Source organism: Marmota marmota, unplaced genomic scaffold (assembly GCF_001458135.2).
Source record: "Marmota marmota marmota unplaced genomic scaffold, marMar, whole genome shotgun sequence".
NCBI classification, from domain to species: Eukaryota; Metazoa; Chordata; class Mammalia; order Rodentia; family Sciuridae; genus Marmota; species Marmota marmota.
The window spans coordinates 28,192,171-28,209,514 of NW_025999853.1; the positions used below are offsets into that span (position 1 = coordinate 28,192,171).

Consider the following 17,344-nt stretch of genomic DNA (forward strand, 5'->3'; position numbering starts at 1 on the left):
AACATAATAAATGATGGTGATGGTATTATATCCCACTTGCTGTGCTTACTTCAACTTTTAAACTCTGGACTTTCAATAGGATACTAATTTCAGTTCAGTCTCCCAGGGAAGAGAACATGGAAGGTCTTCCCTGTAACAAACGTCCTTGTCTTTTCAGAGTGTGGAAGGAGAGCACCATGAGAAAGCTGTGGAACTACTCAAGGCTGCAAAGGACAGTGTCAAGCTGGTGGTCCGATACACCCCGAAAGTCCTGGAAGAAATGGAGGCTCGCTTTGAGAAGCTGCGGACAGCCCGGCGTCGGCAACAGCAGCAATTGCTCATTCAACAGCAGCAGCAGCAGCAGCAACAAACACAGCAAAACCACATGTCCTAGGTGAGAAGTGCCTGGTTCTGTATAAGGAAAGTCCCTTAGATGTGATCGAAATTGTTGTTTTTAAAAATACAGTTCCCTAACTGAAACAACATCACTACATCTAATAGTCCAAACAGAATCAATCTAATCAAAAGACAAGGATGTCAAAAAAAGTAAGCATATATCACATAGTTTTTTGTTTGTTTGTTTTTTATGTGTGAATCAATATAGTCTCAAGGAATGTTAAAGAAAATAATATACTTTGGGAGGGTCAAGTACAGATTCTAAGATGCCTTTAGACAATTAGGAAATACAGTCTCTGTGCTAACCAGATCTACGTGATAAGAGTATGATCTGGATTCAAGTCCCCACTCATTCCTTGACCATTGGCCGTTACGCAGTGTACAAACTGTACAACCTTACAGTGCTGGCCCTGTGAAGATCTTGAGAATAAAGATAAAATTTATGGGAAATATGTTCCACCTGGAAGAATGAAGTAGAGACCTGCCAAGGCTCAGGATCTGAGAGATCTTGAAGTTCATTTTTGTTATTCATTTAAAATAGATCTAAGATTTTCTTTCTTTTTCTAAACTCCACTTGGTGACTCAGATGCCAAATCAAGTGTTGCTGTGTATTTCCAAGAAAACTGAAGGAAACAATGTTGACAGTAAGAGTCATCATCATTGAAGTGCCCATTGTGTGTGAGGCCCTTACACACATTATCCCTAATACTATGAAAAAAATCCTTCAAGGCAAGTGTCATTAAATCCTGCCTCTTTGGATGAACAACCTGATATTGCAGTAATTTCACTGGATTCCTCATAAACCCATTTACAAGAAGCACAGAATTATTTTTCTCTTACTCTATCATGTATTTCATCTGCCAATATCAGATGTTCTGAAGTTACATACATTTTTCTTGCTATTTTTGGAAAAAAACAGTTTATATCATCAAATACCTTTGCACTACAATGTATGCAGGTGTGTATTTGAAATGAGGCTCAAATATTCTTGGAAAAATGATGATGGTAGGTTTGAGTTATTTCATATTAGATTACAAATTGCACAACCAGGGACATTGGATATAACATGAAGTTTTCAGATTTTTGTGACTCTTATTAAAAGGAGAGGCTATGTAGGGGAGTTTTTTAAAAATGTACAGGATTTATCCTCTGAAACTCTTGGAAATTTAACCATCTATCTCCCATAGCCTGCTGCTTTTATTAGACATACTATGGCTGTTATCTTTTTCTAGAACTACATTTTCATTCTAAAATGTGTATTTATTCAACAATAAACACCTCCTTGGCACTCCCAAGCATGAGCAACGTCCTAGATCTCATGATGCTGACAGTCTGGTGGAAGAGAAATTTATTTTTTTTAAAAAAATGTAAATTAAACACTTCCTATTGGGACCAGTGGTTTACACAGTTAGAGAGTAATTAAGGCTGTTTGAATAGAGACTGGTGAGTGGAGACTTCAGGCTCCGTTGTCAGGAAACACCTCTCAAAGGAGAAAACATTTAAGATGGAACTGAACAAAGAGGAGAAGCCACAAAGAGAGACTAAGAGGAGGAAATAGCCAGTACAGTGGTGCACAAGCTACTTGATGTTTGAGGAATAAAGAAAACCTGGGTAGTTAGGGGTAGAGAGGGAGGAGGAAAGACAGTAGTGGTTTAAAGGGCACCAAGATGGGTGGGGGCCAGCCACAGAGTGCTTTGCAAAGCCCCAGGGAAATGAGGTACAGTGGAAGACCCTGAAGGTTTTAAAGCAAAAGAGCGACCAGAATTTATGTACCATAGAGATCATTCTAGCTGCTGTGAAAATGATGAATGCAGCCTAAGAGTAGAAGCAGACCAACTAGAAAACACAATGGTCCAGGCAAGAGATGTGGTGGCTTCTGCTAGATGATGTGGTTACGATGGAGCTCTGTGGACAGACCAGAAAAAGTCATTTCACCCATAGTCTTTACTTCTGTTACCCAGCTGTACTTTCAGAATCCTTTCAAAGGTCCTTTCTTAGTAATAATAACAATCCACTCTGTAACACCAAGGAGCTTTCTGTTAATCCTATTGTTTCTTCCATCTTTGGTTATATAGACTTACACCAATTCTCCTCATTGATTTACAACACTGGCCCTGAGTAAGATTGTTCAGTAGTGTTCTGAAAGAAAAAAAAAATTGCCATCCCGATTTCTGAGATCTTTCTAAAAGCTTCCAATATTATGTTCATCCAGTTATTTTAGAAGTATACGATTTGGCCATAAATATTGGTGGGACCATATACTAAATTTCATTTCTCTATTTCACCAGTCCTCATTTAATCACCTCTGAATTTCCTATTGGTTCATTACAAGAGACGAACATCTTTAACAAAAGCTGTTTGCAAACTGTTTTGTTTTGTGTTATTGTGCAGGATATATTAGAGTTCTATTTATGTGGACATGAAATTTATACTTATGCCTGTCAAGATGGCACTTGCAGTACACACAGCCAAGGCCCCTAGAGATGAAACCATATTGACCATTTCAAGTACAAGTAAAACACACCCAAGTCATGTTGTCCCTGGATTTTGTGGTTAATTCAGTCAAAGAGACCTACATTAGTTCTTATTTAATTTTTAATTAATTCAATTTTTAAGCATCAAATGGGATTTGTTACACTTGTTAGCTCATACTACAGTTGTTTTTAAGAAGAAATGTCAAGTTTATTTGACCTATTTAATTTGGAACAGATCTCAGATTTTTTTTTAAAGGTCAACCAGTCAAGCAAAGTCTAGGTAAAGCAAAATATTGTTAGATATTGTCTTATTATTTATCAGATTAAATACAATTTCTGTGCTCAAAATCAGAAATAATTTCTTTTCTCTGAGATGGTAAAAATTATGAAGGAACTAGCAATGGTAAATGGGGGATAAAAATGACAAAGGAGTTGAATACAACTAGTGTGTGAGAAATTTTTCTCTTAGGCCTCTTCTGAATTTTAAATTCTCCTGAAGTAAAGATCTGTTGTATTTCTCCCTTACTTCTGCTTGATAACTCACAAAAAGGTTATATTTCCCAAACTGTAGAAAAACAAAAAGTACTGTACATTTCCATGATAGAAATCTAAACACAAAATGTAAATGTAGGAATTTTTCCTGCTATACCATTTTCTTTGAGAAAGTGTTACATTTCTGCAGCTTTTACCATCTTAGTTTTAAAATGTGATTTATTTTGTATACATTCACATTTCACTCATATTCCCAAAGAATAAAAGCAAGAAGGAAGAGGAATACTTCTTGAGATATCAACATTCCCCCCAAAATCAAGAATAAACTGTTGTCTTTGCTAGATGCAGGGTGGAGAATTCATTACATTCAAAACCATGCTAAGTATTTTCAGATTTATAAAGTAGCTGGCATTTTTCAGTGGCCTTGCTGGCTCTCTTCAGACCTCGATTTTCTTTGGTTTGTTCTCTATTGAAATCATGCTATGCCATCTATTACCATCACCAGAGCTGTGGTCCTGATGATCTGATCCGGGAGTTCATTACCAAAATCACCATCCCAGTCACTGAGACAACCAGGTCCCAGAGAAAGACCCTGATAAAATTAAATCTAAGGAACTTAGAAATACCAATCAGAATTAATGAATACCAAGAACTTCTCCAAGAGCTTCATATATATTAAACCACTTAATCTTCACAGCAGCCTTATTAGGCTTAGGTACTATTTTTAATCTCATTTTTGAGTAGGGAACGGAGGCATATAGGAGTTCTTAAAGTGTATGAAATGTTTCACAGCTAGCAAATACCAGGGGTGGGATTTAAATCCAGGATCTTGATCATAACCACTCTGACTCACTATACCCCTCTGTTTAAAGGAACTTGACCTTTGATTCTCTGATTTTAGCTCATAGAGTCCTTCATGAACTTTCTAGGGATTCAGTCTGATGCTGCCTATTAAAGGTGTCTAAGTTTCCCTCACCACTGAACTCCAAAAGAGTTCACCATACTTCAAAGACCTTCATCATTACAACCTTTCTTTGGATGCCATGAAGTCACCACAAATTTAGTGGTGAAAAAATAACAAAACAATGTATTATCTTGTAATTCTATAGGATTCAACACAATCCATCTCAGAATTTCAGTGTCATTTTCCCCCTAAATAGAAAAATATTCCAAAATTTGTATGAATCCTTGAATAGCTAAAGCAGTCCTGAGCAAAAAGAACAAAGCTAGAAGCATCACACAATGTGACTTCAAAATCTATGTGGCTCAAGTGGTAGCGCACTCGCCTAGCATGCGTGAGGCACTGGGTTTGATTCTCAGCACCACATAAAAAATAAATAAAATAAAGATATTGTGTCCACCTAAAACTAAAATATAAATATTTTAAAAATCTATTACAAAACTGTAGTAATAAAAACAGCATGGTAAGCCAGGCCCAGTGTCACACTCCTGTAATCCCACAGACTTAGGAAGCTAAAGCAGGAGGATGGCAAGTTCAAAGAAAGCTTCAGCAACTTAGCAAGGCCCTAAGCAACTTAGCAAGACACTGTCTCAAAATTAAACATAAACAGGGCTGATGAAGTAGTTTAGTGATTAAGCACCCCTGGGTTCAATCCCCAGCATAAAAAAAAAAAGAAAGAAAGAATTATGCCAAATAAATAGCTGTATTTTTATATCCATATACTCATTTCAGTGTTATTCACAAAAGCTAAGATAAGTATGCAACCTAAGTGTTCATTGTCAGATGACTGAATAAACAAAATCTTGTATATATACACAATGGAATATTATTAAGCTTTAAAGAGGAAAAATTCTGTTATTTCCAACAAAATAGATGAACTTGGAAGACATTATGCTAAAATAAAATAAGCCAGGCTCAGATGAATGCCATGTAATCTCACTTAGGTATGGAATCTATAACATTGAACTCACCGAAGCAGAGAATAGAATGATGGCAACTAGAGGCTGGGGAAGGGGCCAATGGGAAAAGGGAGCTAATCAAAAGATACAAGTTTCAGCAGGGCAGGGGGAATAGGCTTTAGTGATCTATTACAGAGGATGTAGACTATAATAAATAACAATGCCTTGTATAGTTCAACATTGCTGAAAGAGTAGATACTAAACATTTTCACCGCACACACAAAAATGATAAGCTTGTGAGGTGAGGGATTTGTTAATTAGCCTGGTTTAATCATTCCATATTATAAACACATATCAAAACCACATTGTACCTCATAAATATATATAATTATTCACAATGAAAAAATAAAATTTAAAAAAAATACTCTTGTAGTTCTGCAGAATGGAAGTCCAGCAGTCTCACGAGGTTTAGGGAAACTCTATGAACAATTTCATTTCCTTGCCTTTACCAGTTTCTAGAGACGTCTGTAAGTCTCTGTCTCCTTACTTCTTCCTCCATCTTCAAAAACCAGCAATGGGGGGGGGGGGTCAAATTTTTCCTGTAACCTTGCTGTTACCTCTGTTTCCATCGTCACGTCTCTTCCTCTCACTCTCTTCTATCTTCCACTTTTGTTGTTGTTGTTTATAAAAATTCTGGTTGAATTGGTTTCCATGTAATGTTTATTCTAATTATGAAAATGAAAATAACATGTTCACTGCTGAAGTTTTAGACAGTTCAGAAGTATAAAGAAAAAAATCAACCATTCAGGAAAATCTCCCTTCATTTTAGCGTCCATTCTTTGTTTTTTTCTGTATATTTAAGATTCCATGTACCTATGTATATATGAGCTTATTTTCATATAATAGGCTCATAACCCATGTTCTTAATGTTAACCTGATTTTTAAAACCGAACACTATGATGTATACTAGTAAATTTAGGTCCACATTTTAAATAACTATGTGGAATTATTAAATTTTTTATACCTTATTGGATTTGATTTGTTGATATTTTTGTTGAATCTTCATTCTGAAAAGTATCAGTCTGTAGTTTTCTTTTCCTGTAATGTCTTTGTTTGATTTTGGTATTAGGGTAATGCTGGTCATACAAAATGAGTTACAAAGTGTTACCTGTGCTTTTATCTTCTGAAAGAGGTTGTAGAGAATTGTTAGAATTTTTATTTTGGTAGAATTACCAAATAAAGCTATCTGGGTCTGGTGCTTTCTATTTGGGAAGTTACTGGTTGTCAGATTATCTATCTTTTCTTGTATGAGTTTTGGCAGGCTGTGTCTTTCAAAGAATCAGTTCATTTCAACTACTTTATCAAGACCTTAAATAGAGAGTTATTCTTTTATTGTCTTTTTAATGATTTGAGTGATGTCTCCTCTTTCACTCTTGATAGTAGTAACTTATATCCTCTTTTTCTCCTTAGTTAGCCTAGCAAGAAGCTTATTAATTGCACTGACTTTTTTTTTAATGAACCAGGTTTGGGTTTCATTGATTTTCCCTATTTTCCTATTTTTCATTTCATTAGTTTCTGCTCCACTTATGATTTATTTTCTTCTGCTTACTATGGACTTAATTTGTTCTTTTTTTTTTCTAGTTTCCTAAGGTGGAAGTTTATGTTACTAGAAGCCACACCAAGGAATCCTGTATTTGGTCCCCTGCCTACATAAGAAGTGAACAAACAATATAAAATATAAAAACAATATAAAAAGAAAAATGAATTTAATCTAATTGTAGCTTGCCCCAAACTGGGAAGGTAGCTAATTCATAGGCCCTACAAAGTGGTTACAATTTACAGAAATAAAAGCCAGGGAATGTACACATGTAGATTTAGCTAGATCATGCTAGCCACAGTATGTCAGAAATCTAGGTTTTTCAACACTTGGCTGGCATCTGCACAGGCTTTGGGACAGTGTCTCAGTTCCCATTGTCAGTATGAAAAAACTGATATTGAACAATAACTTTTACCAAGAAATGGAAGGGAAACAATCAATTTGGAGCTTTTAATTTTAAAGGAGTTCTGTTATACCTAGGTGATCGATATTAGATCTTTCTTCTTTTGTACATCCACATTCAATGCCATAAACTTCCTTCTATACACCCAATTTCACTGGATCCCAGCATTTTGATAAGCTATGTTTTCTTTTTCATTTCGTTCCAAGCATGTTTTAATTTCAGAGTACTCCTTTGTCCTATCCCTCTTCCACTTTCACAGTGGCCCTGGAAGTATGCTATTCTATCTTTAACATCAACTGATCTGCAACCGTAATTCCACCTACAACTTTAATTTCCCCATGACATGTAATCAACACATTCACAGGTTCTGAAGAAGAGGACATGGAACTGTTCAGGGCTTGGGGAGGCACTATCACAATGGCTCACTTAGTGTTGGCAAAGCAATTTGATTAAGAAAATCCACACTAAGATAGAAAAGAGGATTTTGCTTAAGAAAATGAAATGTTAACCTGTTGAATTATGAATGATAGGCCTGAGGGAAATAATAAGAACATTTGGTGCGGACAGTTCATCCCAGAGGTATTTTGGAGACCAACATGGGGAAACCAGTGCCCTCCCAGTCGCTGATGTATCTCTTACTCCTCTGCTGCATGGAGGAAGAGCTCCAAGCCTCTTACCAAGATTCACCCCTTCTGAGTCTCATTCCCTCAAAACATGTGACACATTATAATTTAATTAATAAAAAACTCAGTCTCTAGATCTTTGTCACCTAGCAGCTGAGTGACCTTTAGGAAGTTATTCAGTCAGAAACTCAGTAAAGCGGTCTGTTGTGGATATTAAATAAGAAAAANTATATATATATATATATATATATATATATATATATATATATATATATATAGGCAAAGTACGTGGCAATTAGTGTCAACCGGATAAGTTTTGGTCAGTAACAGCAACAGTAGTAGTAGAATGCTATAATAGTTAAAAGCGTTAATGACATGCCAGCTTTTTCATTGTATTCCTGTTAAAAGAGACACCTAAGGAAGCACAGTGGCCTCACATGTGGTTTTCAGTCCACTCTGGAAGCCCCAGTAGGCTTTTATCACCTCTCTAGAAGGCATGGTAGCTGGAGAATGATAGTACAGAATAGGCTAAACAATTTTGTTAAATATCTGTTTTGTAAATGATTTTCAGTATAGTATCCATTGAATTAAAAATAGCAGCAGCTTTCAACACAGATTGGAAACCACAGTTCCCTCTGAAAGAAATGACTCCATCATGGTGGAAAAGTGAGTGTTTAAGGAAGCAGCTCCCCCAAATATGCTGGCGTGGACATGTTCTAGTTCTATTCTCTTCTAAACAGGGTAGGGCTGACCTTGTAGGAGGAGAGACAGGCTTAATGTGTGCTTCAGAGAAGGGACATTGGTGCTTCTAGCTTGTCAGCAAGAGGCTTTGCTGGTTTGTTTCTCAACAAAACCACACTAAATGCCTGGAGAGTTATAATATAAATGTTATTTATATTTTGCCTACATGAAGAGAAATAGAATCATCATGGTGAGAAGAAATGTTCTATATTTAAAATGTTTCCAAATGGTGCTTTTTTAATTTTGTTTTGGGGAATGACTGTGGCTTTTCCAGCCTCATTCGATAATTACTTCCTTTACAAACATCAAATGATCTTTTTTCATGTGTGTAAGATTGTGCATGAATGACAGCACCCAAAATAATTCTTGCTGTTCTCACACAGCACATGCTCCTTTGATATTTTTAGCATATCAGTAGTTGATAAATGAATACCAATCACTGATTTCACTCTTTTCCCCTTTTTCAGGCCCTTGAAGGAAAGCTACTTGATCCAACATCTAATAGTCACAAGTTTGAAAAACGTGCTTCAGAATCCCAGCACATAGTAAAGGAAAAGACAACACTGATAATTATACCTGTCAAGAAGCTGTGAACACATGGTGTATAAATTCTTTACCACGGCAACTCGACACCTTCTTTCTCTGGGCTTGAGCAGCCCTGTCCCCCCACTCCCTGTTCACTGGCTCTTTACACACCTTCCATTCACTGCAGTGGGAATTCTCAGTGTGTAGAGGGAGAGATGCTCTCCAGTCTGCAGACCGAAACAGTGTGAGAAGAGTAAAGTCTGTGACTTTGGAATAAATCACCAGGGCCAGGATTAAGTGAGTCTTTGGTCTATAGCTTTTCCAGAGATTAGCAAGCCCCTCCTTAGGCCCTAGTTCAAACTGTATCAGTTCAAGGTGGTCGTCACTTGAAAGAATCCTACACTCTGCCCTTGGCCCTGGCCCCTCCACAGTCCACATTGCTGAGTTGTCTGAGTTGGAATTCCAGTTCATTGTGCACTCAACCTCTACCCTCCTTTGGAAAATGGCAAGTTATTACACTGTATTTATAGTCTCTTCATGCTCTAGAAGCACCTGGCTTTTTATTTTCTGTTTCCATGAATTTTGTTATGCATTAACAGAGTGGGACACTTTTAGCTCAACTTTTAGTTTGCTAAAAACAAAGGTAGGAATTCTAGTACTATACTTATATTTTAATTTAAGTATGGTTTGTATCTATTATTAATTCTAACAGAATATAATGTATATTTATTCCACTATATATATACATATATACATATATATATATATATATATATATATATATATATATATATATATTATCAGAATATATTTGTTACAACTTAGATTCTTTTCTTACCAAGCATTATGACTCTGGTGAAAGGATACTAGGAAAAGAACTAGCTTTGTGAAAGGATCCTCACATCACAAATACAACCCTGCTCTCAATTTTAATTTTTGTTAAGTTTTATATTTTTGATTGTTAAGCTCTGGAGAAATACAAACGCTGCATACACAGATGTACTGTCATGAAAGTCTTTAAAATTTAATACTTTAAAGCTTAGGAGATATATATATATATTTTTTTTTTTCACATAAAGTTTAGATCAGTTTCCCCAAATATAAAAATGTATGTTTTTGGCAGTCTAAGATCAATCAAAAATCTTATTTCTTTTTCAATGAAGCATATGGAAACCAGAAACCAGTGTTATCAATATTGTGAATGGTACATGCCGCTTCTTCCAGAGGGAAAGATTACTTATTTCATTTATGGAGCCACTTACAGAGATCACAATGTTTGAATCGTGATAACTCTAGGCACCTAATCTGGTTTTACATCATGGAATGAATAGGAAGCAATCATTATTTCAGCACTTACTGCCTTAAGCACAAAGCTATAGCTGAAAACATAATAATTGCCCAATTAAAACAATACAGACAGATCATTAAAACAGAAGCAAATATTTGAATAGTCCCTTTCCTCAGATGCAGAAATTCCCAAGATATAATAAATTTGACATTTCTGATAATCCCCCAAAATAAAAATTTATGAAGCTCAGTTTAGAGACGATCATCTTACAAATAAATCCAATGAGAATGACCCAGCCCGTTTTATTTTTCCGTTGGGTGGCATCACTGTCAATACCAAGTCCTCACTGATGGTCACAGTGCATCTCCCACAAGGGACAAACAGTAAGGAACTAGGAGGCTCACCAATTCATTTCAACATCATCTTGCTGTGTTAACAGGTTCCCATCCTTGAAAACATATCATTTTTTTTTTTTACTAGAAAGAAATGGGGACTAGGGTAGGGACAACAATGACACTGAATGTTATGTAAAATAGGTTTATAAACAAGACAAGCATGGCAAGAGGGAATAAATGGAAACTATATGAGCATTATTCAGTTTGAAATATAGTTCTCATTTTTATAAGAAAAATTTAACGAAACATATATTTTAGTTATCATTTAAAAAAGAAATATTAAAGCTATTCAGACAATGCCACAAGATTCTCATAAGAGGAAATCATTGCACCCTTGTAATGAGAAAATGGTCATTTCTACATATTTCAATACATTGTATAAATTTGGAGCTTAAGGTTCGTATGCTTTCATTTAGTGGTTAAGTGTTCAGTTCGGTGATATTGATGCTATATGGCTTCACACCAACACACCTATCCTCAAGGCACCACAGAAGCAACTGTGAAGTGAACAGATACTTTAAGTTTGTGTTTTCTACAAGTCTGTATTTTATGCTTCATTTGTATAATGTTAAGTGCTGATAAAAGTATTTCAGGTTGTTTGTCAAAGTGAAGGGCCAATACATCATACCCGTGGCATCTGAGGACAGATTACATGTCGCAGTGGTCCTACATACAAATAGACAATTCTCTTCAGTAAAATTTATTTTGTTGAAATCTAAGCCAACCCCTAAAATTTTAATCAAAAGGATCCTTAAGACTTAAAAGAGAACACTTGTGGTTCTCTTAATTGTCAATGAAGCCAGAGGGAAAGGGAGAAAAATTACCATAATTTGTACTAATGCTCATTATTATTAATTATACTAGAGTCCCTGTTATCCCAAGTCATATTTAAAAACAGTAAAGACAAGTAGATTTATTTTAAATGAAGTTCAATCTTCAATAAAATAAATTAGGTATTAAAAGTTACATGAAAATTGATTCTGACTCATCAGGGACCCTGGTGAATTTCAGTTCTTTCCCTTATTCAAGTTGGTGGCCAGTGGGTCAGATTTTTCTAAACTCTTTCCTGCTATGATTTGAACTGCAAACACACAGTAAACACGCCATAAAAGAATTCCAGAACCTTTTCACTGGAGCATTTACATTTTGATTCTGTTGCCATTTGAAACAGAACATCTGCAGGGAGATAATGAGCTTAAATTACAATTGACTTTGGAAAGAATAACAGACTTTTGTGCTTCCTCAATCATGTAATCAATAGGGAATTCTCTAGTTATGTGAACTACCATTATCTTTTAAGACAATGCTAAGATCTAAATGCAAAAATCTAGCATTCAGGGGCTTTTTAAGGATTTGAGGCTGTCTCTGAAGAACTTGGCTGGAGATGCATTACATCCAATTTACAAATGCAGTTTCCAAAAGTGACAGCAAACTGATCTTATCTCACTGCATTTTACTCAGCTGAAAATATAGGACACCAAGACATGGAATATTTTGTCTACATTACTTTAAACATCTATAGATATTTGTGGATGCGCAAATAATGCCTGAATTTATCTCTTTTTTTGTCAAGTTTGTGCTTATTACACACACACACCCCCCACCTGTAAGTAAGACCACTTTCATATAACATCATGAAGTACATATCAATTCTCTGAATGTTCAGAGGCCAATATACAGCAAGATCTTAAAAAAAAAAAAGATGGTCCCACTCACTCGTTCTTCTCTGGGTCTCAAACTCCAGGAGATAAGAAACTGTAAATTCTTTGTCCATAGCTTGGCCCAGTGTAGACACTTGGTAAATATTTGTTGAATTAATGAATAATTAAGGAAGTGGAAAGACAAATAACTACATTTTGCATTCTGATAATTTTGCACATTTCACTAACATACAGTATACTGATGGGCACTCTAATTTCTAAATGTCAGAGTTAGGACCAGAATTGATTCTTCTTCTTTTTTTTTTTTTTTTAGACATATGAATTTGGAATCAAATTACTTCAAAGGTTTCAGGGGTTCAAAACCTTTAGATCAATGTTTGGGAATTCAATTCTTTTTTTTTTTCAATGAATAAAATCAAAACTTTCTATTTCTTTATGAAAGTACTTGGAATTATTTGGCAGAGATGATCCAAAGGTGGATCCCTATTTCTAAATTTTATAAAAAGGCATGTTTTAGCTGGGTGTGGTGTAGTGTACCCCTGAGACTCTGGAGGCTGAGGTAGGAGGATTACAAGTTCAAGGCCAGCTTTCTGAGCAATTTAGTGAGGCCCTCAGTACCTTGGTGAAAATTTGTCTCAAAAAGTAAAAAGCACACTGTGTTAAATCCCCAGTACCCAATTTAAAAAAAAAAAAGTTTTAGTTTCTAAAAAAGAAGAAAAGTCACATAATTAAGCAAAATTATTAGTATATCTTTAAATATTTATTAAGAATATTTCTCTAAGGAATTCATAGTCAACAGAAACACCATTTCTGTATTTTCTCCTGCTTTCAAAAGGTCACTTCTTTCTTATTCCTAGAAATGTACCTGAGCTAAAAGCTAATCATACACCTACTCAAATCTTTCCACATGTTTATTCATTTAACAAATATTTACTGTATATCTAATACATGCTAAGTTCTGGAAACCTTGAGACATAACACAGATATAGTCTCCTCAACCTTTGCTCTAGTCATAACTAGAGTTCATTGTCCATTGGGTCACCTTCATACCTGTCAGAATGAGTAAAATCCCACCCCATGGACATCAAGAAATACTCTTTACACAGATTTATGTGAGCTTGCTTTTTAAAACACACCACTCAAAAATGCTTATTAGTTTCACATATAAACCACAGTTAAAACCCAGACAGGTAGGAAATAACTTATAACATTTATTCAGCTCTCCCTATATTTAGCTGCTGTGTTCATGAATCATCTCATTGAATCCTTTCAGCAATCCTATTCATTGGATTCCATTTTATATTGAAGAAAACTGAAGCACAGATAGGTAACATGTCCAAGGTCACACAGCTAGCAAGTGGAATTGGGAATGGAACCCATGCAGTCTGACAAAAGAGCTCACACCTAATCATTGTCTGTGGTTTTGGGGGATACTATCACATTAAAAAGAATGAGTCATTAAAATCAATGAGTCATTGTATATAAATAGTACTTTGAAATTGTAAAGTAGTATACAAAAGATACTAGTAAATATTACTGTTGGTCAACAAACCATATCAGTAACAAAAGCAGAGTTAGAATTCAATCTAATGTTATAGCTCACTCTCATGAAGACTATTTCAAGCCAGGGACATGTGTAAAAGTACAGATCCAGAAAATTTCTGACATGCAATAAGTATTTCAATGACTTTTTAGAATTATTTGTCATTAGCCACTGTGTCTATTTGGTGCTACAAAAACTGAACGAAACAAAATCCCTGCTCTAAGGGCTTATATTAAATACACAGTGTGGAGAGGAACCAAGGATATTTCACATTTGTGGGGAAGGATTGGGCAACTGTACCATTTTTTTTTTCACAATTGCATGTGTATCATGTCTTTCTAATTGTTTTTGTTTTTGTTTTGAAAGAGCTGCAAAATTGTGCAGTGGTTTAACCTGACCAAAGTGGTATTATGCTGCTGGGAAGTAAAAGTCTTAGATACCAGACTGGAAGTATTGTTTTTATTATCATTATGTAGAGGAATATTTAGATGTTGAAGGCCGCCAGATATTTGAATGCTAAATTTCTTGTGTTTCTCCATTTCTGACCAGACAGGATGGTTCTTTATTGAGACTTGGATTCTGTAAAGGAAAAATTGGGAAACGGTTTTCTCATACTCAACACATAACACTTATGTGATCAGGTGATTGTGGGGGATAGGGGGTGAGTCTGAAGCAATTCTCCAGTGAATACCAGTTGAGTATCTTATAAATCTTATAAATCAATTCAATTCTAACGCTATCTACCACATCTCTCCAATTTTCCCTGCTAGATAATTCCTCCTGAAGTTATCCCTTTGCCCAGCATCCTCCAAATTGAGAATCTGTCCCCTTGACAAAGAACAAGAGCAAAAAGAAAAAAAATCAGATTCTTGGTAAAGACTCTCTAAAACAAAACATCATTATGTTGTCAAGAGAGAGAGAACATTATACTGCCTTCCCATCCTCAAGTGTGAAAGATTATAGGATATGAAATGCAATGATATTGAAATTTGGTACAAACATACACTGTGTTTTAAACTGCTTTTTCACTGCTTTGACTAAAAGTTCCAACCAGAACAAGTGCAGAGGAGAACAATTTTCTTTGGAGGTTCATGGTTTCAGAGGTCTCACAGACAGCTGGCTCCACTCCTCAGGGCTTGAGGTGAGCAGAAGAGTGTGGTAGAGGGAAGTGGCTCACATGATGATCAGGAAGCAGGGAGACAGACTCCAATAGTCAGATACAAAATGTATATCCAAAGTCACACCCCTCGAATCTACCTCCTCCAGCCACACTCTACCTGCCTTCAGTTAACACTCATGTTTTAGCTTTTTTGCTATGACTAAAGGATATACCAGATTAACTATAGAGGAGGAAAAGTTTATTTAAGGGCTCATGGTTTCAGAGGTCTTAGTCCACAGAAGGCCGGCTCCATTCCTCAGGGCTCAAGGTGATGCAGAGCATCATGGCAGGAGAGCGTGGCAGAGGGAAGCAGTTCACATCATGGTGATCAAGAAGCAGAGCGAGGGCTGGGGTTGTAACTCAGTGGTAGAGTGCTTGCCTCCCATGCATGAGGCCCTGGGTTCAATCCTCAGCACCACATACAAAATAATAAATAAATAAAAATAAAGATATTGTGTTCATCTACAACTAAAAAAAAAATTTAAAAAAGAAGCTTGCAAGATAAAAATATATACATGAATGCCACGCCCCAATTCCCATCTCCTCCAGCTTCACCCTACCACTTCAATTAATCCCATCAGGGATTAACTCACTGATTGGGCTAAGGCCATAACCCAATCATGTCTCCTCTAAACCTTCTTACATGTGAGCTTTCAGGGGACACCACATCTAAACCATAACACTCAGTAAACACCACCAGAGGATTAATTCACTGATTGGGTTAAGGCTTTCATAACTTGATCATTTCTCCTCTGAACTTTCTCGAATTGTCTCACAAGTAAGCTTTTGGGGGACACCTCACATCCAAATCATAACATTCCACCCTGAGCCCCCCAAATATTATGCTCATCTCACAATGCAAAATGCATTTTGTCCATTTCAAAGAGTCCCCACAGTCTCAACAGTTCCAAGATTACCCACAAGTTCAAGTCCAAAGTCATCTCTGAGCCTCAGGGCAAGCTCACAGTGTCAGCTCCTGTAAAAATCAAAAGAGATTCACAAGTATCCAATATGTAAAGGTACAAAGTAAACACATTCACAAAAACAGGGGCATAGAAAGAAGGGATAGGACCAAAGCAAGACCAAAATCCAGCTAGGTAAACAATTCCTGTAGCTCCATATCTGGCATCTGGGGTACATGGCATGGTGATGTTCTTGTCCAAAGGACTTGTGTAGCTCCACCTCTCTGACCTTGTTGGTTGCAACCCAAGCGGCCTTTCGGTTGGCTTGTCTCAGCTCAATTCCTGCAGCTTTCCTCAGAAGACATTCCACAGTACTGGCATTTCTTAATCTCAGGGGTCTCCAGTGCATCTTCAGCTTCCTCCTCATATTTCCACATTTTTTCCTCTCAGGGAGTACCCACAGGGACTCTGATCCTGCTGCACTTTGCCTGGCCTCCCTGCCCTTTCTTTGAAATCTTGGTGGAAGTCTCCACAATCCCCTAACTCCAGCATCTGCATTTCTGCATAAACAGCACCATGAGGTTGACACCAAGATCTGCAGCCATCTCAAGCACTGTCCAAGCCTCCAGAGACCCTGGCTGCAGCAGCCTCTAAGTATCTATGTAGCTAAACATATTAAAATAGTTCCTAAAGTCCCTTATACAAGAAAGGTACCCCACTGTTCTCTTCTCAAGAGAATTTTTACTTTTACTTCCTTGAGTCTGAGATGCATATGATCTTGCCAATTCCTGAGATGCCTTTAGGCCATCTTGCTTATTTTCTCTGCACAAAGTCTTTAGCATTTCTTTAGTGGCAGTAAGGTCTTTTATGACTGCAACTTCCTTAGCCCCAGTTTTACTCCCACTCTTCAAGTCCAAGTTTTTCAAATCTTCCTGTTCTGTTTTCTGAACCTGATCAGCACAATGAATTTGGCTAAAATCTGCAATGTGCATGCCACAGCCTGAATGCTATGCTGCCTAGAAATTTCTCCCAACAAATTAAGAAGTCCATCACTTTTAAAATCAACCTCATAGAAAGTGCCAGAACACTGGCAAAATGCAGACAATTTCTCAGCCAGAACATAACACAAATGGCCTGTAGTCAAACCACCAATAGTCTCCTCCTTTTCCTCTAAACCCTCTTGAGACCTGTCTTCACTTCCACGATTCTACTGGCATTCCAGTCCTCTGAGCTCCTATCAGAATCACCCATTAAGGTCTGTTTGCAACAGTCTAAAGCATTTCCAACTTACACTGCTCTACATCTC

At 36.5% G+C, this 17,344-nt stretch overlaps 1 protein-coding gene across 2 annotated transcripts in view; it reads left to right on the plus strand.

The window, feature by feature from the left end:
* Window positions 1-12,588, plus strand: part of Lin7a (lin-7 homolog A, crumbs cell polarity complex component) — a 133,583-nt gene extending 120,995 nt beyond the window's left edge. For both annotated transcript variants that reach the window (XM_015482963.2, XM_048804602.1), the window contains exons 5-6: window positions 158-373; window positions 9,033-12,588. In XM_015482963.2, coding sequence (XP_015338449.1) covers window positions 158-373 — 216 coding nt within the window. In that variant the 3' untranslated portion in view covers window positions 9,033-12,588. The remainder of the gene's footprint in view (window positions 1-157; window positions 374-9,032) is intronic.
* Window positions 12,589-17,344: the final 4,756 nt, after the last annotated feature.